Genomic DNA, 24,980 nt, shown 5'->3' on the forward strand with positions numbered 1-24,980 from the left:
ATTGGAAGACCACAAAATGTCATTTAAAGGACTTAAATGTGGCTCCGAAATGCCTCCCTTACCTTCCAGTGTTAAGATTTTGGTTCAGTTTGGTTTTATGCCTCTTTGAAAAAGTTTGTAAATAAAATGCTGTTCAGACCATATCTTTCTTCAGTTGTGCCTTTTCTTGCTAATTACTATTTTACAGTTGTTCCTTGTTTGTCTGTTGGTCTGCTCTCCTTGTCTGTGTGTCTGTCTGGGAACTTGAGTGCTCTGTTACTTCAGTTAGCACAAAGCTGGTGAAGTCATCCAGCTTCTGTGCATCCTGAAACAGTGTATTTAAATTCTAGAAATGCCAGTATGTGGTAATCCTCCACCGCATGTTTTTCTTTGGTAGTTAGAATCATAGAATCATACAATAGTTAGGGTTGGAAAGGACCTTAAGATCAAGTTCCAACCCCCTGCCATGGGCAGGGACACCTCGCTCTAAACCATATCACCCAAGGCCTCGTCCAACCTGGCCTTGAACACTGCCAGGGATGGAGCATTCACAACCTCCCTGGGCAACCTATTCCAGTGCCTCACCACACTAACAGGAAAGAATTTCCTCTTTATATCCAATCTAAACTTCCCCTGTTTAAGTTTTAACCCATTACCCCTTGTCCTGTCACTACAGTCCCTAATGAAGAGTCCCTCCCCAGCATCCCTATAGCCCCCCTTTGGATACTGGAAGGCTGCTATGAGGTCTCCATGCAGCCTTCTCTTCTCCAGGCTGAACAGCCCCAACTTTCTCAGCCTGTCTTCATATGGGAGGTGCTCCATTCCCCTGATCATCCTTGTGGCCCTCCTCTGGACTTGTTCCAACAGTTCCATGTCTTTTTTATGTTGAGGACACCAGAACTGCACACAGTGCTCCAGGTGAGGTCTCACGAGAGCAGAATAAAGGGGCAGGATCACCTCCTTAGTTGAGAAGCTTCATAAATAATATTCTAAAATGAGAGCTGAACTCTGTTTTCTCTTTCAGCATATATTATAAATATTTTATAGGTGCTGATTTTGAAGTAATGTAGTTTCTTGTTCTTTCCTTTTAAACGTGAAGAGTGTAATTCTGGTTTGGGACTTCTAATTCAGTTGGTGGATAATGATTACCCAGTGCTTCACAAAAGCTGTTCTGTTGGACTAATTCATGCATCTGTCACAGTGGATCTTCACCATTAACATTTTAGAGGACAAACCCAGGTTGTTCATCATGTGGAGGTTAGAGTTGGTGCCACCTCCTGAAAACCTGCTGTTCCAGTAGAGCCTGCAAAATGGATGCAACCTCAATTTCTGCTTTCCACAGAGAAAGTTAATTTGTCCTGCAGTTGTACACACTTCTTTCCTAGTGCTTTCTCAGTTTGGTACCTGTACCTGTATGAACTGCAATCTGTAATTCTGCTTAAAGACTTCCAAGATTTTTCAAAGCAACATGGACACATTGTCTGGAAACTCCAAATGTCTGTTGCAGTGAGACTGTCATCAGTCAACCGTCTGTGTGATAGAGAGGGAGGTAAGTACCAACCACCTTTTTTCCCATTTGCATAATGCACATCTGAAATCAAGACAGCCCACCTGGAAGGTTTTGTGCGAGTTGTTCATCCCATCACCCCTTCAATAGAGGCTCTAGCTGGGAAGTGAAACCCAGCTCGAAATGGCAGGTAAGTTTTTGAGCAACATTATTTGTGTGTTTGTTCCTTGAAGCACAAAAGGAATCTGATTCCCTTTCAGTTACGGGTGTATTCGTTTCAACTTGTGGTCTAGTTTTTGTGTAACGGTTACTTGCCAAAATACAAACTGCAGTGATGACACAAGCACGCAATAGTCAAGGTAAGGGGCAGCAGAATTATGGCAGAGGACACAAGAAAGAAAAAGATTGCCCTCCCCTCTGCCTAACCCCTCTAAGAAGCTAAAAACTGACCAGATACTTCTGTCCGAACCACAAAAGGGACTGTGGCCAAGTGAAGCTGGTCATCCAGCCACCACCTCTCACTTCTGTTTAGCTTCTAGAGGAGGCTGCTGGCATATGGCTCACAAGCTGGATTTGGAAAGGAACCTGCTGAGGCAAGTAAAATTTGAGGTCTGCTTATTAGGGAAGTCCTGCTCTTTCCTCTATGATGCTAGGTTGTTTCAGGGAATTGTGCATTATCTGTCTTGGTTCTTTTACATTTGTTTCTATCTATGTATTTCTTGTCACTGTCAGTAAAATTTGTTTTCCCTACCTTCCTTTCCCACCCAACACCAGTTTCTAAGCATTTTAAAGATTCTCTAGTGTGGTATTTTTTCCCTTGAGTAAAATTTTGTTCTTGACTGTGTTTAAGAAAATTTTCTAGGGAAATAGTTGAACAAGTAAGATGATAAACTAACAGGTGAGATAAACTGAAGGTTAATATGAGTATCATCTTGGGTCTTCCCAAATGCCTTGTATGTTCCTGCACCAAGCCAGAGCCTGTTCTCAGGCCTGACCCAGCCTTACTCGTGTCACCCTGGCAGCGCAGTGCCTTTCAGAAAGGCTGCTGTCAGCAGTATCTACACAGCAGCTGCAAACATCTTTCAGACTCATCCACAACTTGATAAACTTGTACTAGTAACCCCTCATGGAGTCATTCTTCAATCCTCATTCTATGAAATGTGTTGAGGGGTGCCACTCGCACTGCCTGCAATGGGAGTGCATGATACAGGTACAGATCCGAGAAAAATTACTTGCCCACAGCTGTTTTTCAGGATGTATTGCTAGACATATGCCTTTGCAGTCTTCCCTTTACTTGCTCTGCTGCAAGTCTGTTCCATGCTTGAGTCTAGAGGAAGCCCAGCATAATTTGTCTCCTCAAGATCCTGCTGCAGCAGCAAACATTCTGCCAGTGTTGCTTGACTAGAGGCAGTTCACAGAGTGAATGTACATTCAGCACACTAATCCTGAAGAGCTCCAGGTCAGAAACTTCAGGTTCCTGTTCAGTGGGACACGTATGAGGATGATGGATGTTTGAAGGACATCCAACATCAACAACTAAACTGTTTGAGGTAAGCAACATCTCTTTGAGGATCTCGAGAAAAATCAGACAATTTTCTGTTGATGGAACAAGCACAGCTGCTAGTAACAAAACTCTTTACTCTTCCTAAAAAAAACCAAAACAAACAAAAACAAAACCCCACCACCTTTCTTTGCATTTTAATAGCTGTAATAACCCAAATTAAATGCTAGCTTTAACCATGGAAGTTTTTCGTATCATTGCAGTGAAGTGTTTATGTAAAACCTCAAACACAACTACTGTGAATTCTAAAACACTGGGCAAGAATACTGCAAAAATGTACAGCATTTATTCACATACAGACAAAAAGGCACAAGTCTACTGAATATTCTAACAAAAAATAACAGCTGTCTTCAACTAGGTCTTTATAAATATTTCAAAAAAGGGAGAAAATAAATACAGATTGGGCCATGTAATATAAAATAGTCATCTCTACATATACTTTATATTTCTATCTGTTTCTCTTCATGCACCTTTCTTAATTTCAGCTGAATGGACACCAAAGCTAGGCACATAGTGAAAAATCCTCTGTACAAGATTTTACAAATGTAATGACAAACCTTCTCAAATCTCTGAAATTAAGATTTATACACAACACGGGTAACCCTTCATTTAGGTCTGTGTGAGTCTGCAGCCTAATAAATGGCATTCCAGGCAACTTTACAGAATTTCAACTAACCTACAGTTGGACAGAATACACCAATCATAGTCAAAGATCTGTTGGTCAGTCTGCACAATGGAAGGAAATACTTGTAAAAACAGAAATGCAGCAAATGGTTCTATCACAATAAAAGACGGGGCAGGTTTGTACTGTCACTGCTGTATTTCCAACACCTCCTCTGCTGACAGCGAAGGATGGGGGACAAACCTAACCTACAGAGCTGAGCATCCTGCAGTGCTACAGGGTTCTGGTTTTGGTTCAATTTAACTTTGAAAGTTACAAAGCTTATTAACCTAAACAGCAGGTAGCAGAACAGGTAAGGCATTAATTCTGCACAACCTTAGCGTTCATCATAGTGCAAATTAACAAGGTAACTCCTTCAATCTGGTGCGAGGTTAAATGTTTACTTAAGCATCAAAATTTAGATGTTTACTTAAGCATCAAAATTTAGACTCCTATGGCTTAACAAACTATTCCATATATGGTTACAAGCTTCGTTATTACAGAAAAGCACAGTGCCTGTTTGGAAAACCTTGCTGCATGTTGAGCAGAACCTACCTGCATTCAGCTGTTGTCTGTCAGGTGATGGTCTATCAAGTACTTTTAACACACCACAAGAATAACTCCATAACTTCAGATTCTTCAGTGCCCTGACTTTCACCTCTGGAAGTCCCGACATTCATCTAACTTCTTGGGACCAGCACTCTATTTTAAAAGTACACTATTTTATGCACAATCCCCCTCCCTCTGTAGGGTAAGACTTTGGAGTTGTAAAACTATTGACAGGGGTATGTTCAGTTGAAATACTTCATTAAGTGATAACTTGCATAGCAAGATAGGGTGCTAATAAGCCTTGTTTGTTTGATTGAATCCTCTGGAAGACTCATTTATGGTAGAGTTCTGCTGGGCTTTAAATGTCCCCTACTCAAGAGGCAAGGGTCTAACACTAAAAAGGGGATGTAAGAGCTGCCTAGGAGGTGGGGGTAGGAAAGGAGGGGTTTTTTTATGCCTGACTTTATGTAACACATTGCTGCTTCAGCTTTTTCACCAGTACATACCTGACTTACAGCTATGCAGAATTCCAAAACTTGGAGGCTCCTAACACTCTAGTTAGATGTGCACTCAGCCCAACAGTACCCTAATGATCTGTTGATATTATTGCTCCTAGCTTACCAGTTATTGCCATTTGCAATTACTAAAAAAGTATACAACCAGAATACGAGATCCCTCTTCCATCAAATCTAGTCCAGAATAGAATGAAATAGTTTTTCTTCATTTGACTGTAAAGAACTAATCACAATTTATTGCCTTTCCATTTTATTCTATTCAAAAATATATATTCATGTCCATTTTAAAGCAACCCTTTAGTATCCTAAGCCTGGCTTTCCCAGTACGTACCATTAGTGCATCTGCAGTGGACTTTGGGAAATCCTACCAACTAGTGCCTTTGAAATTTCTCTCTGGAGTTGTCACCATACTCACAGAGGAGGTGACTGACTAAATGGTGGTGGGTTATTTCAGGGGAGCTGTAACCCACAAGCTTCCCCCTGCTTCTGTTCTCAGAATTGAGCCATTCTGAGAGTGTCCTCGTGCTCAGTCTGCATCTTTCCCAGCTCCTGCAGTGTAATACAGCTGCAGCCCTGACCAGTCCCTTCCTCCTCCTCCAGCATAACAACATGGTTAAATCTGGTCACTTCACAGGTATATGTACATGTAAACTCTGGAGCTTTCAGATGGGTCTGAGCTGCCACCTCTGCTGAAACTGAATGCAACAGGAAACAACTGCAAAGAGAGGAGAAAGACTACCACCACCCAAGGTAAGTGACCATTTGTAATGAGATATTTAGCAGTGCAGTATGGTTAAACAACCATCTTCCATTCAGTACACATTAGTTATAAATTAAGAGCTTGTGCTTTTCCAGAAGGCAGGGGAAGGAAGTAAAATTTTATCAGTGCTTTTTAGCTAAAAGGGATGAATGCAGCCTACTGCCCCCTACCCACCCTAGCCTCTTTTAAAAGGTTTCTGTGACTTATTTTAGTGTTCATCACAAATCCCATCTTAGTAGTGACATCATTCCTCTGCTTACTCAGGATAGTCGCAAATAAAGAAGAGTCAAACTTCTCACAGAATGAGAGGGGAAAAAAACAGCTTTAAGTGCATGTAAACATGTTTATATAGCTCAGGAATAATAGGTCATTCATCAGCCTATAGCTAGGTCTAAGAATTCTTCTCTTTCAAATCAATAAATAATGTGGAGTTGGCTTGTAGGCAGTGACTCTGTGTCCCTGTGTCCAGTCAGGATGCCAGGATGCTTCTCCTGATAATGTCTGTCCTTCTGCTCATTGTGGTGTTTGGACTGAGCCTCTGCTGCCGGCACTTCTTTTCAGCCACTTCAGTCTCCGAGTCACTCATTTCGGCATCAGGGATATACCCGTCATTCTCACTGTCAGGCTTGAGTTTGCCTTTTGCCCTGTCCTTCGGGGAAACTCTGCCCAAGTAGGGGTAGCTGGAGTTCTGGCGGCAGGTCTCCTCTAGGCTCTCACCCTGCTGTTGCCTTTCCCCCTTCTTTGGAATTCGGAATCCGCCCCAGTTTTTCACTGGGCTCGTGGGTGTCGTAGGCACTTGAACTGCTGCTGTCTGATTAGAGTTTACTTTCACAAGACCCCCATTGCATTTAGGCACTATATCCCTCCGTGTGCCAGGTGCTGACCTACCACTGGAGTGGTTCACAGCCCTTTTACTTTCTGATTGCCTCTGAGAGAGTTCTGTAGGTCTCAGTGGTTTGTGGTTGTGTTTAGAAGTCTTTTCTTTTAGTTCTGCCTTGGTCACCTCGCACTGTGGACGATTGTCTCGGCTTTTTCTGTGGTCTGGTATGACTATGCCATTTTTCTGCTGTGCTGATGCAATCCGTGTTTCTGCAAAGGTCTTGTCAAAATGTAAAAAGCTCCCTGGAGCTGCACTGCTCTCTTTTTGGCTGGGCTGCCTCAGAATGGCTTTGCTGTCATTCCCCGAGCTCTCCCTTACTCTGTCCCTCTTGTGTGATTTTTTCAAGGAATGAGTTAGGGATGTGCCCATCTGTTTCCTGAAGAATGCAGAATGCCATTTCAGATCCTCTATCTTAGGGGCACTGGGGCCCAAAGATGGACTGTTGAACAGCACTGTGTTATCCATAGAGGAGAATGAGGAAGGCACACCTACGTGTAAACAAAGTAAGTTAAAGTCAAGGAATTCCACATCTGGGTAAATACCACTTTTGAATATAAGTATTTTAATGCTGTCATTCCCAGAACCTGGTGTGTTCTTTGACAATCAATGGGTATTTGGGACAGTTACGTGGCTATGTCTTGGCTTGACAACATACTGCTAGTGTAGTTTGCTTTCCTGAAGCTGTGCTGCATCCAGTTACACTTCTAGCAAGTATAAATCCTAGCACTACTGTAGCCACTAAGACAGACTCCAGGGCACGGAAGCAACCAGCAAGTGAATCTGATTGATTCTGCCTAAAATGTGATTCATTATTACTGAATACTTTAATGATAATCTAGTTAATGCAGTTAAGTTTGAGGATATTAATCTTTCTGAGAAAAGGCAATGAGAAAAAAACTGCATCTTGTTTTAAAACCAGGGTGCTACCTTTTCAAAATTCATTTCTTTTAACAGCCATCTGTGATGCAAAGAAGCACATGCTAAACACTAATGTAGTGGCATTAATAAAATACAGACTTAGGAGGTACCATATGGTACGCAAGTCATGTCTTCCTGCCACAGAGTCACTGAAGAATCACACCAGACAGAAACTGAAGCCATGAGCCACTCAGTGCCCCTTAGACAACAGCACAGACTTATCAGTTCCTATGGCAATGTGCCCACTATTAGAGCTCCACCCACCCACCCACATCTCTCCCAGTCTGCTGAAACATGGTGGACTACACAAGATCTTAATGAGAATAAATGATCACGGTCATGACTGTCCTTCAAAATTAGCTACTAGCCTGTAGACAAACCCTTCAATGCTTCTACCTGTGGTCTTAGGTGAAAAAGACAACACTGAAGCATACCTGAAACTCTTTCTTGTTCCAGCTGCTTTGCGTAGGTATTAAATATCTGTTCCTGAACTTTGCAAACAGATCTCTTGATTTTTTCCCTTCGGGTCACCATGTAGGTGAGATTACGCACCTGGAAGACATCAAGTTATGAGTTTCACAGGAATTGTGTTTCTATAATGTTGCCAATCTGCTCTTTGACTTAATTCAGTTCAAGCACTATAAACCCTTTAAACAAGTTAGTAATGTACCTGTATTTTAACCTTCTTGAACATATTTCTTACAGAAGAGTCTTAAATACCATTTAATTGAGAGATTATTCTCCTAGAGCTCATTAGCTCCTTCTCTCCCAGTGGAAGAAATTGCTGAGGGGTCCATGTGGGCGTTCCCAGGGCTCCTCGCTCAGCCTGGTTGCAGCCGCAGTATGGTGCCCTGTGCCTTACAGCCTTGTAGGCTGGTCTCGCAGTCACTGAGGAGGGGACACTGAATATGTGTGACCTTGCATGCTGAGGTCCTGCTCTGTTTAAAGGTTCCAGTCACATGCAAGACAGTATGTTTAACTAACTGTCGTTACTCTGTGGATCTTAATTAGCAGGGATTTGTCTGGCTGGTCCCCTTTCTGAGAGAGTCCCTGGCCTTTTGTTCTTCACCTTCTTTCACCCCAGCTGCACAACAAATACATCATGTCCATCAAAGTACCTCTTCTATAAACTGGATAACATGATTTCAGACTGTTTCTAGATAGATGACACTGTCACTAATGTCACTCATAAAGTTGGGTAACTTGATTATCTTGAAGAGGAAAAAAAAAAATTTAGACTTTTTTTTCTGTATGTCCAAGATAAAATCAATAGGGAACAATGGAGTAGTAAAATATTACTGGAATGATGTATCCTGTTTTGACATTGCACTTAAAAATGGGAAGTATACCTACAGAACCATTTAAGATCCAGAGAACACAGGGACAATCTCAACTTATTTAGCTGATCAAAGAGAACATGAGAAGAAACCTTGAGCATGCAGCAGAAACAAGAGATGCCATTTCACCAAACTAGAGAAAGGTCATGGGCCATTTCTAGTATAGGTCATTTCTAGTTGAAACTAGAGAAAAAACTTCCAAGTAAAATTGCAATGATTCCTTAGAAGAGTAGTTAAGCACTGGGATGCTTTATAAAGAATGCAGTAGATGCATGAACACCCACTGTCCTGATTTAAAGCCTAGGTATTACTCTGGAAGAAAGGCTCCAGTTCACCCACAGGTTACTGTGGCTGAGTTATGAGCCCCTGAGCCAGGTCCTGTACATGGCCTACATGAGCCACATACTGTATGGACATGAAAAGCTGGAATTATTTCAGTACTCTGTCTCTAAACTTAAACTGATCTTAAGTGTTCTCTGAACTTAAAGTGATTTGATCTTAAACTCTACTAGTTAACCCAAATAACCCCAAGAGGAAGGAATTCAGGTTACTACAAGATCAGATGTACTTAAAATACCAAATTGCTCTTTAAACATTCAAAACTGGAGTGCAGTATCACATGCCTCCCAAACCTACTACGCAGACAGTCCAGTGTCTGTATGTGTCAATGCTATGCTGTTGTCAGTGAAAACACAGATCTGCTGCAAATCAAAGTAAGGTTCATAATCTTTTCCTCCTTGTGCACCAGATGAAAGGAGCAGAGAAAGCCCTTAAAGGCTAGAAAAGCTCCAGGTACGTGGAAATACAACAATCCCGTGCTTATAAGGAGACTGGATACTACTACCAAGACCTGCTGGCCTCTGAACTAACCCTCTATTTGGAATGGTAACTGGTGCACTCCATAGAAATTTAGTGTTCATGGTCTTCTCTGGCAATACCACTTTGCATGAGGATGCAGCATGAAGTACCTGCATGCAAGAGCAGTAACTAAAAGCGTAATTTAGAAACCTGGCTAATGAAGGGCAATGCCAGTTAAGCATGTGCAGGCAGTGCTATGCCTTACCCGCTCTAGATCCTGCCGGAGATGTGTAAAGAGCTGCAGTCTTCTGAACAGAACATCCTGTTCTCGTTTGGCCAGATTGTCCTCTTCATCCTTCTTTGGAGTAATCAAAGGCTTGTTGAAGTTGGCTTTTCTCTTCAGCTTCCAGTACTTGTAAAGGAATTCCACTGACTCCTCTGGCAGCTGCAGTACTTTAGCCACTTCCACAGGCTCAACAAAGGTATAGAACTCATCCTCCAGCTGCTGGAGTTTCTGTTTGCGGAGGCTGACTCTGTGGGCCTCCTCCTGGTTTTGAGTCATGCTGTGGAAAGGGTCAATGTGGGCGGGAAGAGAGCTGTCCTGAATCCCATTCCCATTCTGCTGACCTGGGCTTTCACTGAAAGTCTCCTCATCCACTTTCTTGGTGGAACTGTGCTTGGGACAGTATGACTTAAACTTCACCTCATCATTCTCTGCCAGGATGGTCTTCATCTCCAAGCCACGGTCGAATGCACAGGTAACATGAAAGGCTGTTCTGCAGTTCTTCACCGAACACTGCACAAATTAAATTAAAATTAATCAAATACAAATTTAAGAAGCCACACTGCCTGAAACTGTTCTTGCAGACAGGAAGGCTTTGGAAGAACAACCCTGGACCCGTGCTCTGCCTTTAAGCTGCATGTAGCTCCCTGCTCTCGATTTTGTGCTTTCAGGCTAGGTAAGGAGGAAGTGGCCCGGTGGGACAGAAGTGGTTAACCCCTCCCTTGCCGTATTCAATAACCAGCAAATCCACAAGACGAGAGTTCTCACCGGCACAGGGCCACACGTGTAAGGCAGCATTCCACAAAGGCAATCATTCCACTTCGGCTGTGCCAGGAAGAAAGAGGGGCTCCAGGCCAGTTCTTCCTAGCACCGGGACCTGTGCTGCCCAAAAGGCCTCAACCAAGGGCAGTTTTCTTCCCATTTCCCAATTTTATAATGTCAAATATTAAATTGCTGTCAATCACTACTTCACTGACTGCAGCCTTCGCTTCATCAGGGACATGAGAAGAACAGGAAATTCCATTTTCTGCCCTTTTTCTTCTCTCCCTCTGAGCCCAGCCATCATGGTGTGATGGGCACTAGTTCAGCTGATTTAGCACTTCATTTATATGTAACTTTCTCTTGCAAACTGCTGTCACAGCTATCACCAGCCACAACTGAAAGGTTTAAATATATATGTGTATGTATATACCCACAGGCATACATATGCAGTTGTATCAACTTGCACCTCAGCCTCAAGTGAAGAGAATTTACAGTGGAAATGAAGATTGGTGCTATTAACTAGGAGGAAACAAAACTGTGCTTAACCCAAGCCATCTAACCTTAAAGAGAAATAAATGCACTGCACAAGGATGTTTATACAGTGCTTTGTAAAGAAGCCAAATATCTTTCTCTGCTGGATTTTCCTGCTCAGGTTCACTCAGCAGCCAGATGGCATATAAAGGTACAGCAGAATTTAAACCGCAGAAGTTTCAAATGAACATTCTTTAATAAAATCAACATATAAAAGGAATTAAAAAATACCAACCCATCTTTTGCCCTTTCCTGTTACCAACAAGCAGAGCAAAAGCAGCCCTGCTGGAACACCACATAGTCCAGGCGAGTAACCCAGCCATGGTTTCCAAGCTGCTCCCATTCAGAATAATTAGCTTAGTGTGGCTGATGTTCTACTGAGAGAACAGGGGAAGCCTGTCTCGTGAGAAGGAAACCTGCTGAATCTGGGAGAATACACAGTCTCAGTTTTCCCAGCTTGTTGCAACTGCTCCATGCCCAGCCTCACACACACTCCAGCTGCCAGCTTTTCTGTTTGCTGTGCCTATCTCCCAACATCTCTGAAAAATCCCATCTCCCCTAGTTTCTCCAGTTAATGCTACTTCCTCTCCATTGCAGTCACTCTGTATAATATTCTTCTCTGCTGTATAAAATTTCACAACACAAATCTACGTATTTCTCACTGCTAGCTTTAACGATACCAAAGATTTACACAATTGCTGTAAGATGTCAAGCACAACTGCCATTTTTTGTCTCTTTCCCCATTATTTCAAATGCAGAGCTGTCTGAAGTGGCAGCTGTCATGTCTGCGTGTCCTCCTGGGTCAGCACTAGAAAGGTAGAAGAAATATGGAAGGACACCTGCCTACGCACCACTACACACTGATGTATGTAAACACACTCAAGCATTCAACTTAAACTACTGTGAGTTACCCCACAGAATGGACAAAACAGCTTCCACGAATTAAGATCGGCCAAGAGGAAGGGGCAGCTCTGCAAGGAGGTATTACGATCGCAAATTTATATGCCGTGGACAGATTTATTTACTTAACATTTACTATTTTATACATTACTTAAATGAGAACGACTGATAGGTTTCACTGGAACTACTGCTGCAGTGCTGGTTTACAGCTTTTGCTGGTAAGCTCATGACATAGAGCAGAGGGGAATAAGGAAATGGATAAAACCTAATTTCAAAGAAGAGCAGGACTTTTGCATCTTAATGCTGGTCTGACCATCCTGGACCCTGCAACGTAAGGCCAGTCACAACACAACAGACAGAGCTGTACTTCTTCAGAGTGGGTCACCTGTCTTCATGCTCTCTCATCATTTCGTAGTAAGCTAGGTCAAAGTTTTGTCTTGTGTTTCAAGAAACCTAGTATCTCCTCTTTCAGAAACTTGGGGCTTGGCAATACGTTTTCGCAATCTATTCTGAAATTATTCTTAAAGTGTTCTTAAAACGATTATTTAACATTTCTGAGCGATCTTCCACCGCAGAGGATATGCAAGTGCTTTACACACAACAACTGAATATAAATATGCACATGCATGACACTGCCTGATCTGAAATACCCTGGTGCAGATCATTTAACAGCCAGAGTTCACAGGCTGAGGTGAGAAAGGCTGAACCCAAATGCAACTGAAATTAGAGAGAGAATTTCAGAAGTATGCAGTGAGACAAACCGGCACCAGCACAAGAATGGGAGCTGCTGGTGTGAAACCAACTGCTTTACACACAACTCCCATTGAAATACCCAACTTGTCTGAGAAGTCACTAAACAGGGACTAGCAGATAGATGACCTGGCTATTATTATTCAAATCTGACTAGACAATAAGAACATGCTAACATTGACAGCACTCTATACAGTTAAGTCCATAGTAGCAAACAGGAAATCAAAGACAGTTTATGGCAGATACAAGTTTTGTGTATCTACTAAAAACTGGCAAAACAACACACAGATATCTGTGCAATTAAATCACCTGTATAGAAGCTCCAACTTTTTCATTGCAAAGGCTGCACACCAGTGCCCATCTGCTGCTGGGAATGTGAGAAATCTTTGTAATGGGCTCCATTTTTTCCGGGCTTCCAATGCTCACCTTAAAGAAACCATTACACTGTTAACTGGAAAGCAATTTATCAAAGAAATCTAATTCCTTCTATGTATGTGCAAAATGAGCATGTTCCAAGTTCCTCAATTTGTAAGGAAATAAAAAAATTACAATTCCTTTTTTAAAAACATCAGTTCCTCACTGCATGAACAAAATAGTTTCAAGGTGAAGCCCACCATTCTGAAATTATCACGCAGGATGAAAACCCACAGGAGCTCTCACTGCCACATCCAAACATTCCTGATTCACCTTTAACGTTCCCTTCACAAAATAAAGCAGTACTTTGTGTCCTTGTTAAAGGAGATTTGCCAGCAACAATGGCCTCATTTTTTGAGGCCTAATTTTGGTTGACAACGGCAATGTAATTTCTTTATAGATGATGCATCATCCTGCCAGACTGTACACCTTCCTGAAAATCCTTTATACTGTCTGAGCACTATCATATGTATGTTAAGCTCACTGCAGCAACACAGAAGCTGAGCTACATTTTTATAACATATTGCTCCCGGAACCCCAGCAGCTCAGAACTCCCATAGGATCAGTACCTACCTCTGGAATCCATAGAGCACAGCTAACATGGACCCACTTGGTGCCACTTCGAGTTGGCTTCATGGCTCCACCTTTCTTAGGACACAGCAAACACTTGGGCTCAACGCCAAGTGCGCAGGTCCTGCACAACCAGCTGCCTTCTGGCACCTTCAGGATCCCATAGCATGCCTGTGGGAAAAGAAAACATGGGAATGATGTGAATTTCTGTTACTTTTTAGCTGCTTACATGTAGCCTCTCCCAGCTTTCGAACGGTTCTTTATGGGATTGCCGACACTACAGACACTTCATCTTGTGGAGGATCTCAGGATGCTTTCAAAAACTTAGCCAACCTCATTACCCATTCATTCCCCAGAAAGACCAGATGCCACGACCAGCTGTTAGGCAAAAAACACTGCCCACATCATCTGGGAAAAAGAAAAAAATGTGTCTGCCAGCCCAAACAGCAAGGGGACTCCCGACAGACAACCCTGCCAGAAGCCAGCTCCCACGAAGTTCAGTATCACCAAGAGTCACGTAACAGGGATTGGGCTATACCTAATTAAAAGGCTAGAATCACCAACTGAGAAGCTCAGCTGTGCAGTACTCAATGTTAACTCAGGCACATCAGGTTTTACTTTGTATTCAGAGGGAAAAATGCAAAACAGCATCAAATTAATATCATTTTTTTCAGATGCTGCACCTTTATGGAGACCTGTATCCACAATACTGTCAGTTTTAATCCTCTTAAGTTTCAGATTTGATGGGATCAGAGACTAAGGAAAGAGAACCACTACAGGTCTAAAAACGTCCACCTCACACTGTGTATCTCACAAAAAAGCCATCTGTACCTCACAGCTCTCGCATGCATACTTCTTTATCATTAGTACAACTGCATTTAAGTAACACATACACAAAAATGCCATTCTTGCTCACAAGACCACAGTTTTCAAAACAGTGGTAAAGCAAACTTCTTAGAGCTGGGAAGGAAGGACAGACTGATAGAAAAGCACCTGCTGCAATAAGAAGCATCCACAGAAACAGATATGCTAAAATTGAAGACTTTTTAAATGGCACAAAAAGGTGGCCCATAATAGCGCTTATTAGCTCAGGTCTGTAAGTTCTCCATTAAATTAAAATTACTATAATAAATCCTCCCTATGTCCCCACTGATCACCTGAAACCCTTTTTTCCCTCCCTGCTGAGCCTCAGTTACTGATACTGAAGAGTGCAGAGAGGATATGAATATAGGACAAGAAGTGACCAGGTGAGAATGTGTAACAAGACACATCTGTTATGAGGAGGCAACTCCTCACCTTGTAAGTGCTCCACACATAAACAATACTACTTTTAACCTTCTTAGCATGATACTTCTAGAATCACATGTAACAATTCTAGTCAAATACATAATTTCTGAATTCACCCCACCGCTTGATGATGAACTCTGCAACTGAACAGCTCAATGTCACTGGAAAAAATCCAATCTCTTATCTTTACTGGTTTGGAAAAGATTCTGTCATCATCCCTACACACCCCACAGTGCCCTGGCCACCATACCTGGTGCACACAAATATTGCATTTGTCACAAAACACCATTTCATTGCCATCTTCTCCATCTGGGGACTGACAGACGTCACAGACAACATCTTCATCATATTCAATCCCAAGTCCTTCTTCCGTCTCAATAGCATGATTCATGTTATCATAGCATCGTAGTTCAAACTCCTCTAGGATCCTCTCCATTGTGTACTCATCCAGCTCAGGCATCCCTGGGGAGCAGGAGAAAGAGTGGTAACACACAGCTCCAGCTTCTTTTTTAACAGCTGAGTAGATACAGCCAAACCCCAAGCAGGCACATTTCATTCCTTGACAACCTCAGCCTATTCCAGCATAAACTAGAGAAACTGGAAAATAAAGTCAAAGTTGTCTTATAACTGTATTAACCTAACAGAAGTGCAGTATCTAAACCAATCTTTCAAAATCCTGGGGAAAACTTCCATAAACTGATTTTGGCTTCCTGGTATTGCTCTCATTTTTCCTTCTGGTACAGCCCTGTCTATGGCTTTGGCTTCAATTTTGCAACCCAGATGTTGACTCTCTGGTGAAGGATTTAAGAGTGTTTTGAACCAAAAGTGATGAGGGCAGAGGGAGGAAATCGTTGACAAAATCTGATGCAATACTTATGGCAAACTTACAGTTTCTAACAACAGCTATTGGTTTTTCCATAACTTCCAACTCAAGAGGGTGGAACCTCAACTGACAATAAATTGGTTTAACAAGTGAAAACACACCTGTAATAAATGCAACATCGAATCTGGGACAATAAATACATTCACCATCTAATCTGGGACTTGGTCTTTTCAAATGACATCCATCAGAAAATTATTCATGACCCCACAGCTGCAAGCTGACTGTATTCGATAATCTATCTTTGTTTGTATTTTATTATTCTATAATCTATCTTTGTTAATCATATTACCATTACAGACCTCGAAAATATCTATCATAGACGCAGCAGGAAAGATATCAAAAAAGAGCATAGTGCTTCCCCCTCTGGCTTCCATGTCTCACTTGCCATGACAATGAGCTGGCCGTAATACTTCCAGGTTGGTGCTGCACTGACCTTCCCCACACAATCATAAGGCACAAGCCCCGGTGAAACCAGGACAGCTGTGCTACTGCCAACAGTCATCTTCCTTTTGCCAAGTCAGTTTAGCACAAGAATTTCCATATAGTTAAATCACTACAAAGAAGCATAGGTTTAGGATATCCCACTTTTGGTCTAATACCTAATGTTTCCTGTGACATACAGAAGATGGCAACCTTACGATGTGTGTCTTAACAAGCAAATCCTCCTTTCAGCTTTCCCTGTGAATAACTGAGCCATAAATTCCACAAAATGAAGAATTAAAAACCTCTCTAGCTCCTGCAGGTCAGACAAACACTCTATGGAAGTACTTCCAGCTTCCCCTACTAGCAGGTAAATCCGTACAGCAGGGATCAATGCCTCCAACACTGCCCACAAGGAGCAGATGGAAGGCAGCAAGAGGAAACAAGCAGAATGGCCACTTCAGGGCTCCACACATCTCCCTACTCACACCCCTGCGGCAGCCCTCCTCTGGTTCTAGCAAGACAGATGGACAGAGGGGATTATCTATACTGATGGGGATCAACTGAAAATCATAAAAAGTATTTTTATTTTATTCTCAAGAAAGCTAAGGGGACTTGCTGGTGCTATTTTCCTGAAGATCACTTGGAAAAGTAACAAACTCTTCAATTATGAACTGGTTTGACTTGTTTAAGCCCAACACTAAACCTGAGCAGGCCTGACCTGGAAAAAAGGTCTGGGTAAAAGACCAGGTCATGGCTAGGTCATATGTGGGTTTAATTCAAGAGTTCTAAACAGTCAATCTGTGGTTTACCAGGTCTCGTGCCATGCCACATGTGGGCTGCAGCCAGGTAAAGCCCGTATGAGCATTCTGTAACCCAGAGTAGGGGACTGCCACAATGCTGACACATAACCCAGCTTCACCAACATTCCTGTTCTTGCCCTGCTTCTTTGTCCCTTCCAATGCACAAGTTATCCTGCAGAAAAAGGAAGAGCTGCTCCTCCTGCAACACCTCTTCTTCCTGCTTCCTAACTGGAGCCCACAGGCACAGTAAGGTTTAGGAGGTTCCTCCAATAAATCACTACAGGAGTTCCGTAATGTCTCATTCTCTGTGCAGCTGGGATGGCATTAGGCTCTCCAGACCTCCCAAGACTCCTTGTCTACCTTCTTTGCGCTCCACATGGCTAGCTAAAAAGATGATATGGGTATGTGACACAGAGAAAAGTAAGTAAGTAAATGGAAAGGACTAACTGGGAAACAACGGTCTGTCTAACGTCCTCTTCAAGAAGCCTGATGGCAAAATGGGAACTCTGGGAAAACTGCCTTGTGAAACAGCAGAGAAAAAAAAAATCCAACCATACAGTTAGATTCTGATCTGGTCTAAACAAATACTACTCAGCAGTTACAAAAGCTTGTATCTTATGGCTTAATCACATCAGGCGTGGCTTCCCATGGCTACCCCATCTCTTCCTACTGCTGCCCTCCCTCAAATTGTTCTTAAACCTTTAAAAATAAAGGACACACAAATACCATCACTCATTGCTCACCCATTTCTCTGAATTCTTCATTGGCAAGCTGCAACCACGCTACGTCCACGTCATTGAGATCGTAGCGACACATGCTGTCTGCTAAGGTTCGAATGTCAACATAGCCCAGCTCCGGAGGCTCTGACCCTGACGAAACAATGTACTTCCTGGGTCGTATAAAGGTGATGCCTTTCGTCTCAGACACAACCCTAAAACAGACAGGGAAGAGGATGTCAGGTATGCTGGGATGCTGAAAGACTTGTTTCTAGAGAACTCAAACTGCCTCGCTTTCAAGTGACTAACCATCATCAGCACACATCTGATCACCTAAGCAATTATCGTGCTCACTAAGGGAGAACAGTATAGTACACTTCCATAATGGACTGGTGATGTTATGTTAATTGGAGTTGTCTAGAAACCAAATTTGTTACCAAAAATCTAAATAAAATTGAAAGATTAGAGGATAGGGTTGTGCTTACTCTTACCTGAAATGCACACTTGTTTAAAGCTAAAGTGGGAACACTGTATTCATGTAGTGATTGCTATACACATAGATGTAAACTCTGATTTCCAGCCTTTTTTAAAATCAATCTATTGAACTACATTACCTGTTTGGAAATCTACAATACCAAGATCATGAAAATTCAAGGACAAAAAGTAGTATTTCCTGCTACATTTGAAGGGGTTGTGTGTGTGTGTGTGTGTGTGTGTGTGTGTGTGTGTGTACACATGTGTAGCTAAGGAATTGCCATCCCTGTGAAATTCAGAAGACTTTTCCACAGAGAATCAGTAACCTGCACTAGCTTCACCTCCACTTACCCAAGTATCCTCGGTCTGCATTTCCCTCTTCCACATTCACTAATGCCATGCTGGGTCAAGTGCAAATATTAATCAGCCACTGATGAAACTACTTTCTCTCAGGCTGTGCAAGCTCCAGCTGGCCAACAACCAATCATGAAAGTATATTTTAGCTGCAAGCCAATGGAATTTTTGTTTGACAAAACACAGGCACTGGTTCAGGAAACAGTAAAGTACCTACAACACATCACTTGTTCTAAGTCAGATTCCTGCAATGCCACAACCTTGTAAAGCCAGCAACTGGGGGCAAAACCACCCAGTTCACAAAGGACAGCAGTTGTTCTACCAGCAGGCTTGCCTCCAAACAGTAAGGTAACTCCATCCTGCAGCACAGTTCCCTCATTAGAGGACACTGCACTTTCTCTTAGTTAACTGCACACAATGAAATTCGGTTTGGATCAAATCCACTTCACCACATAAGGCCAGTACCTCCAGGAGCGACAGACCATGCGCCAAGTGACTGCCCCTGCAGCACCAGCGCAGATCATCTTTGTTGCGCTAATGCTAGCAGCAAGGAGATAACACCACTCCATCTACACACAACTTTCTGCTGGGAATGGCCCAAGCTCCACAACAAGCAGGACATCCTCCAACCTGTTCTGCCCCCATTTGAGGTCCAACATGTTAACGCCCCCTCCTACTACCAGCAGACCTTGATCTGCCACTACTTCATCTGCACACACAGTAAATCCTCTACCTTAGTCTTCTGCACAGCCCTAAATCTTCCCCTCATCTAGCTTATTTCAGATAACAAACTGACATACGGTGGCAACTGTGGGCAGGTGCCAAATGCTGAATTTGGGGCTTCTGAGGTGCAGAAAGGAACTGTGGAAGAATACAGATATGAATGACCTTGCCAGCCTAACTGTACTGCCCAAACCGTTCCTGGTCATGCTGCACAGTATTAAAATATTAGGGACTATTACAGCTCACAGCAAATTTATCTGGAACTGGGCACTGCTCTCTGTATCTTGTGCACTGGAAATTCCTTCCTGAGTACCATCCCATCCAGAAACCATAAACTCTGGGCTGCACCTTTCACATGCTGTCTAAATACCACTCTAGTGGCACAGGCAGTTTGGCTTCAAAACAAAGTACTTCCACCTCTTTATTTCTTATCAAGAGAAGTAAAAAATGCAACACTTGCCACATACCGACAAACCTATCCAACTACATTATCCTCCTGACCATGCTTATATGCAATCACCACATGGACTTGCTCCTTTCACCACCCCTCTGAACCTACACCTGCTGCTCTGACCAGCCAAAACCTTTAGTTCACCATTACATACGTTGCTGGCATCAGCTGTCTGTACTGTATTTTGCCTCTGTTCTACATCAGCTACTGTTTGAGTATTGCTGGTTCAATCCACAGAACATGTGCCTCCCCTCCCACAGTCAGGCACAGAACAGCTCCAGCTCTACAGCACAACCACCTCAGAGCTCTCTTGAGTATTTTGTGAGGGAGCAAGCAAGACAACAATCAGGTATCACAGGGCCACTCTGAGCAGCAGGTGCTCTCCAGCAGCACCATACAAGATTGCTCAGCAGCTAAGAAACAGTGATGCCTCCTGTACTGATACCTACAACTGTGGGTGGTGCCTTTCCCCATTTCCTTTAGTATCTCAAATTTGGAGCAACATCTCTGTTGGCCACTGGCAGAGAAGAACTCTCCTAAGTGAGTACCTGGATATGATACAGCTACCAAACCACCTCCCTGAAAGATACAGGGTGGGGATCCCCTGGACAGTCTCCCTCTGCTAAAGTCCACAGGTCTCCCAGCCATCCGGCAACCTTGGGAGATGCCTGAAGGAGAAACTGGTGAGAAGACAACAATCTGAGCACACACATCCAGTGTGTGTGCATTTATGTAGGGACTGGCTGAGGTCAGTGTAGAGCAGACTACAAGCACTGCAGGAAAACAGTATGCTCCCATGTTCCAAACTGCACAGCACAAGGAAAAAATCTCAAGTTCTCCTTGGACCTCCACCTCCAATACTTTGGAAGAAGAAGGAAGGAGAGGGTCTACCTGATGTGTTGGTGAAGTTCCTCACTATACAGACCTAGTGGGGCTGTGCAGCGGTCTGCAGGCTGCTGCACAGAACACAAAAGTGCTAAACAGTCCCCCTGCAGTCCCCCTGCTCCAAGGTTAAAGACAGCAGAAGCAGTGTAGCATTATCCATTATTTTTTGCTTTGTATCAGAGATCGGGCTGTTCTGGCTCCATCAGCACTGGTGAGTCATTTGGTAACATCCTACAGGCCAGCCTGGACTTTAATCAAAGTGATCTAGTAGAATTAAATAGCAATAATCCTTGTTCTTCCCACTTTCTCCAGCTCCAATCCCAACTAAGCATGAAATAGACAGCTGGACTGCAGCACACTCCTGCCCTTACAACTGTTTAATTTGAAACAGAAAACAGTATCCAAGTATAACAAACAAGGTAAGGAAAATAAGGGTTTCTTGGATAAGAGCTAGAAAATCTCACATTAATGTATTTAGTTACATGCACATCTGGATGGTTCTTAAAACAGCTGAAATGTTGCACAGCAAACCATTTCCTAAGGTAGTAAATGAAACAACCAAAAAAATAACACAAAACCAGACAGAATAAATGCTGTGTTTTCTCTAGCCCCTAAGTCTCGCTAACTGTTCCTTGAAAGGAACCTATGGCTTGGAACTAAACACAAGAAGCATTAGAAAAGGGCTCTCCTGGCAATGCTGAGTGAGGTCAAGTCTGGACTTGAAATAGAAGCTATTTGTAAGGTTCTGTCATCACACTCCATCCTAATGTAATGCCAAAAATTACTCTCTAACATTCACATTTTAACACACAGGCAGAGCAAGCCTGACTCTTGACCTCTCTGATCATTCAAAAAGCTGAGGCAGGTTCTCTTCATCTCCGAGAACCAAGACCTTTCTAGCACTGTGGAATACAGCTCAAGAAGCCAAGGCAATGTAGATACAGCTGCTAGTATAAATGTATGTGTATTTATTTACATTCCTTCAAACTATACCTGGCTACTGGCTCTGGGATGGTCCCTGGGCTAACTGGCACCTGAACTCCCTTTTCCCACTCCTGCCTCCAGGGGTCTGCCAGCACATAGTATTCATCAGGGTTCAGCTGGAAGGAGTCATGTAACTTCATGGCAGTGATCAGGTCCGTTCTGAACACCTGCAAAGAGAGTGACCAAGAGAGAAAAATAGAGACACCGACATTTGATATTTACACTCTATGATTCACAGCTGCACGGAGCACAGTGTGCAAAAGGGTCACTGTATCACCAGTGAACTAACCCAGCCTGCTGCAGAACAGAAGTTTAGCTTCATTGCAGGGAAAGGTGTGGCCGAAGGTGCAAAATACTGATAGAATGACTTCCAGCTAACTCCATTACAAGTCCTGGCACCCCCCGTACACTGGAGGCATAACGCTAAAAGCTGACATCCACTTTCACCTCTGCCCTTCTGGAGTAAAAGCTGCAGGAGCTTTGAGTCTTAAAACAGCAGCACAAGAAAAACTCATTTTGGCTCCAACATTTGGGGTTTTTTTCTTAATTATTGGAGTTCTGACTAATCCAAAGCAATTCTAAAAATTCTCTGTGGTATAAATCAAGGTGTGACTCTATCATGACTATCCACAAGAGGAAATTCTACGGAGATGACTCTTTGTGCAAGTATTTAAAATAATAACCAAAAAGATCCAATAAAATAAGACCCAAACTGGAAGTGTGGGGGCAAATCCATTATTCAGCACAGGTGCTGTTGTTCCATCAGTTGCAGAGACCTCTGCATCACAGCTGTGAGTTTACTTTGTCTTTGCAAAGGTATCCACTTCTAAAATGAGCAAGATGTTTGGAAGCCTTTGGGTTAGCAGCCATAAACAAGCAGTGATACTGTTTCCAACAAGCCACAGAATGACATTAAAAGGGATTCATTCTTGTAGCAGGCATGCTGTGGTACTGCTGTAGCAGCTTCAACCTGGTCAGCCACTGCGTGTCAGCACTGCAGAACACAAAGTGTGCTATCACAGGCAGCAGAAGCACAAGCCTGCACTTGTTTATGCATCTTCCAGCTCTCCCCTTCCAGCTCTCACTGCAAGGCAAGGCTGCTGTGGAGAACAACTGCTCTCACCACTCCTCACCTCGACAACCACTCATTTTTAACTGCTCAATGCCATATTTAAAGGAAATAAAACCAACCAGCTGACAGAAACTAAGCAACACCAGGCCAAGAATAGGACAGGTAACATCTTAAGAAAAGCTCCCCTGCAGACTCCACCGTTCTGTATCCACTCAGCCCCATGCTGCACAGTTACAAAGGAGGAGACAGATGACCTGGGCAGTGCTTCTAAATTCTCTTACTGTGCTGCTACTGGGGCAAAGGGACCTAACCTCCCAGTCGGAGAGCAATGGTTCTACCTTAGCTCCAGCCAGCAGCTGCCTAGGGCTGAGGAGGAGCCCAGTCTATGCAGAGCACTGATGAGGCAGCCTCCCAGGACAGCCATTTCTGTCATACAGTAGTCACACACCTGAAACCTCAGTAGATTCCCTATGATTTCTGGGAAGCACTTCAGGGAAACAGTGAAACTGATGGTTAATTACACTTCTGAGAATATTTCAAAGTGTGATTTGCCTCACCACATTGCACATTTTGGCACCTCTCCTCCCTCCCATTACACACATACTACCCCACTTCTCTGTCTGTTTCTGTTTCCACTTTGGCTTTGTCAAAAAATAGCACAAAATCATGACATTTTTCTTAACATTTGTCTTGACATGTTCAGAAAAACTGCCAATAATAAAGAATAATATTACCATATGAAGGAAAGGGAGAATGCAGGTAATGAAATATAATGAAATGTTTCAAACAATCCAATTACGAGCCCTGTGAGGCTCCACTCAAGAAATAAAAAACAAGCCACAAAGTAAACCAGCTCACAGAACAAACACAGTGGGTCAGGGGATTCTGCACTTCTAAGTGGTTTGATTTAAAGCAATCAGACATCAAATGAAAAGAAGCCTAAAAACGTAAAATGGGTCACAAACCTTGCTGCATCCAAGAGCCAAACAAAACTCAGGCTCTCGGATAAATTTGTCACTAAACTCCCTCAGAAGCCAAGCTAATGCAGCACCTGGCAGCCAAGAAACTTCTTCCCAGGCCAGTGGCCCCGTGACACCATTCTTTCTGCTCTAATTTCTGATGCAATCAGACTGCCCAGAGCAAAGCAGAGCCTACAGAAATGCTGGCTCTCAGAAGCACTGAACACTTCAAAGATGAAGGGTGAAACTCTGGCCACGCTGAAGTCAATGGAATTTTGCCACCGACTTCAATGAGAGCAGGATTTCACCCGGGGAGTTCAGCAAGTGTCACTTTCCTGCCAGCACACTTCTCATCAGAATAGTGTGCTGTGGTGAGCAGAGACAATGCAAATGGAGGGAGGCAGCGGGGGCAGGGAAACAGAGCTAAAGGGATGTGTATGAGAAGTCCATCCAGGCTCAGAAGACAAGAAAGAACAGCACAAAACTGCAAAGATTCTGACAACAAATGCAGCAACAGGGAGAAAGCAGAAGCTCACAAAAAAAACAGCAGCAAGATTTGTAATTATCTCAAATTACTTCCAGATGGCCTTTCCAGAGGTAGTTCTCAAACCTGCGTGTAAGGGGCTACTTCTAAGGGAAGTACAAGAGATAACTAAGGGAAGAAAGCAAGCCCATCACCAGGGGGTCACCACATTTACCAAGAAGAAAGGAAAAATTTAAATAACAGGTCTTTAACAGCCAACAACCAAGAAAGAAGACTGGAAACCACCAGTACTTGGTGTGGCTCACACTGAGCAATGAGAGGGATTCTTCATGTGAAAACTCTTCTCCGTGACTTGGGCATACTGTCATTGAGGAGATTAATAAAGCAAGTTTTCACTCAACATCAATCACTTACTAATGCACCAGAAATACATGTATTGAGCAAGTACGTTAAATGAAGAAATTCCATCTCCCAACATTAATACTTTCCTTTCAGCCTCTACAAAGTCTGCCACGCAGTATTTGCCTGAAGATATGGAGATTCACCAAGAATACTTCCAAAGAACTGGATCGCATTTATGTGTTACTAACAGCTGATCCATCCTGGAAAGTTCAAAGATTTGCATCTCCCTTAACAGGATTTCCTCAAAGCACTACACAAGTCAGAACTGTCAGGAAGCAGACTTCTAGTTTGACAAGCAGTTTAACAAAGATCACATACCAAGACCCAATACCAACTATGCGATAAATGCACCTGATGTTGACTTTCACTGTTCACATATCAAGCTACAAATAAACCCCGATGCCTAAA

The 24,980-nt window shown here is 43.0% G+C and overlaps 1 protein-coding gene across 8 annotated transcripts in view; it reads right to left on the bottom strand.

Moving 5' to 3' along the window:
- Positions 1–3,311: 3,311 nt before the first annotated feature.
- The window catches only part of JADE1 (jade family PHD finger 1), a 41,385-nt gene continuing 19,716 nt past the window's right edge, over positions 3,312–24,980 (bottom strand). For 4 of the 8 annotated variants that reach the window (XM_061354648.1, XM_061354650.1, XM_061354649.1 and 1 more), the window contains exons 4-11: positions 21,665–21,822; positions 17,812–17,999; positions 15,213–15,424; positions 13,679–13,846; positions 13,001–13,117; positions 9,731–10,261; positions 7,765–7,882; positions 3,312–6,900 (exon numbers count right to left, since the gene is read on the bottom strand). In XM_061354648.1, coding sequence (XP_061210632.1) covers positions 6,002–6,900; positions 7,765–7,882; positions 9,731–10,261; positions 13,001–13,117; positions 13,679–13,846; positions 15,213–15,424; positions 17,812–17,999; positions 21,665–21,822 — 2,391 coding nt within the window. In that variant the 3' untranslated portion in view covers positions 3,312–6,001. Of the gene's footprint in view, positions 6,901–7,764; positions 7,883–9,730; positions 10,262–13,000; positions 13,118–13,678; positions 13,847–15,212; positions 15,425–17,811; positions 18,000–20,334; positions 21,229–21,664; positions 21,823–24,980 lie in introns of those variants that run through there. The other 4 variants (XM_061354653.1, XM_061354654.1, XM_061354652.1 and 1 more) reach the window with 2 other exon arrangements.

Source organism: Neopsephotus bourkii, unplaced genomic scaffold, assembly GCF_033783945.1.
Source record: "Neopsephotus bourkii isolate Nb327-2 ecotype Australia unplaced genomic scaffold, CSIRO-AGI_Nbou_v1 NB_741, whole genome shotgun sequence".
In the NCBI taxonomy this organism is placed as follows: Eukaryota; Metazoa; Chordata; class Aves; order Psittaciformes; family Psittacidae; genus Neopsephotus; species Neopsephotus bourkii.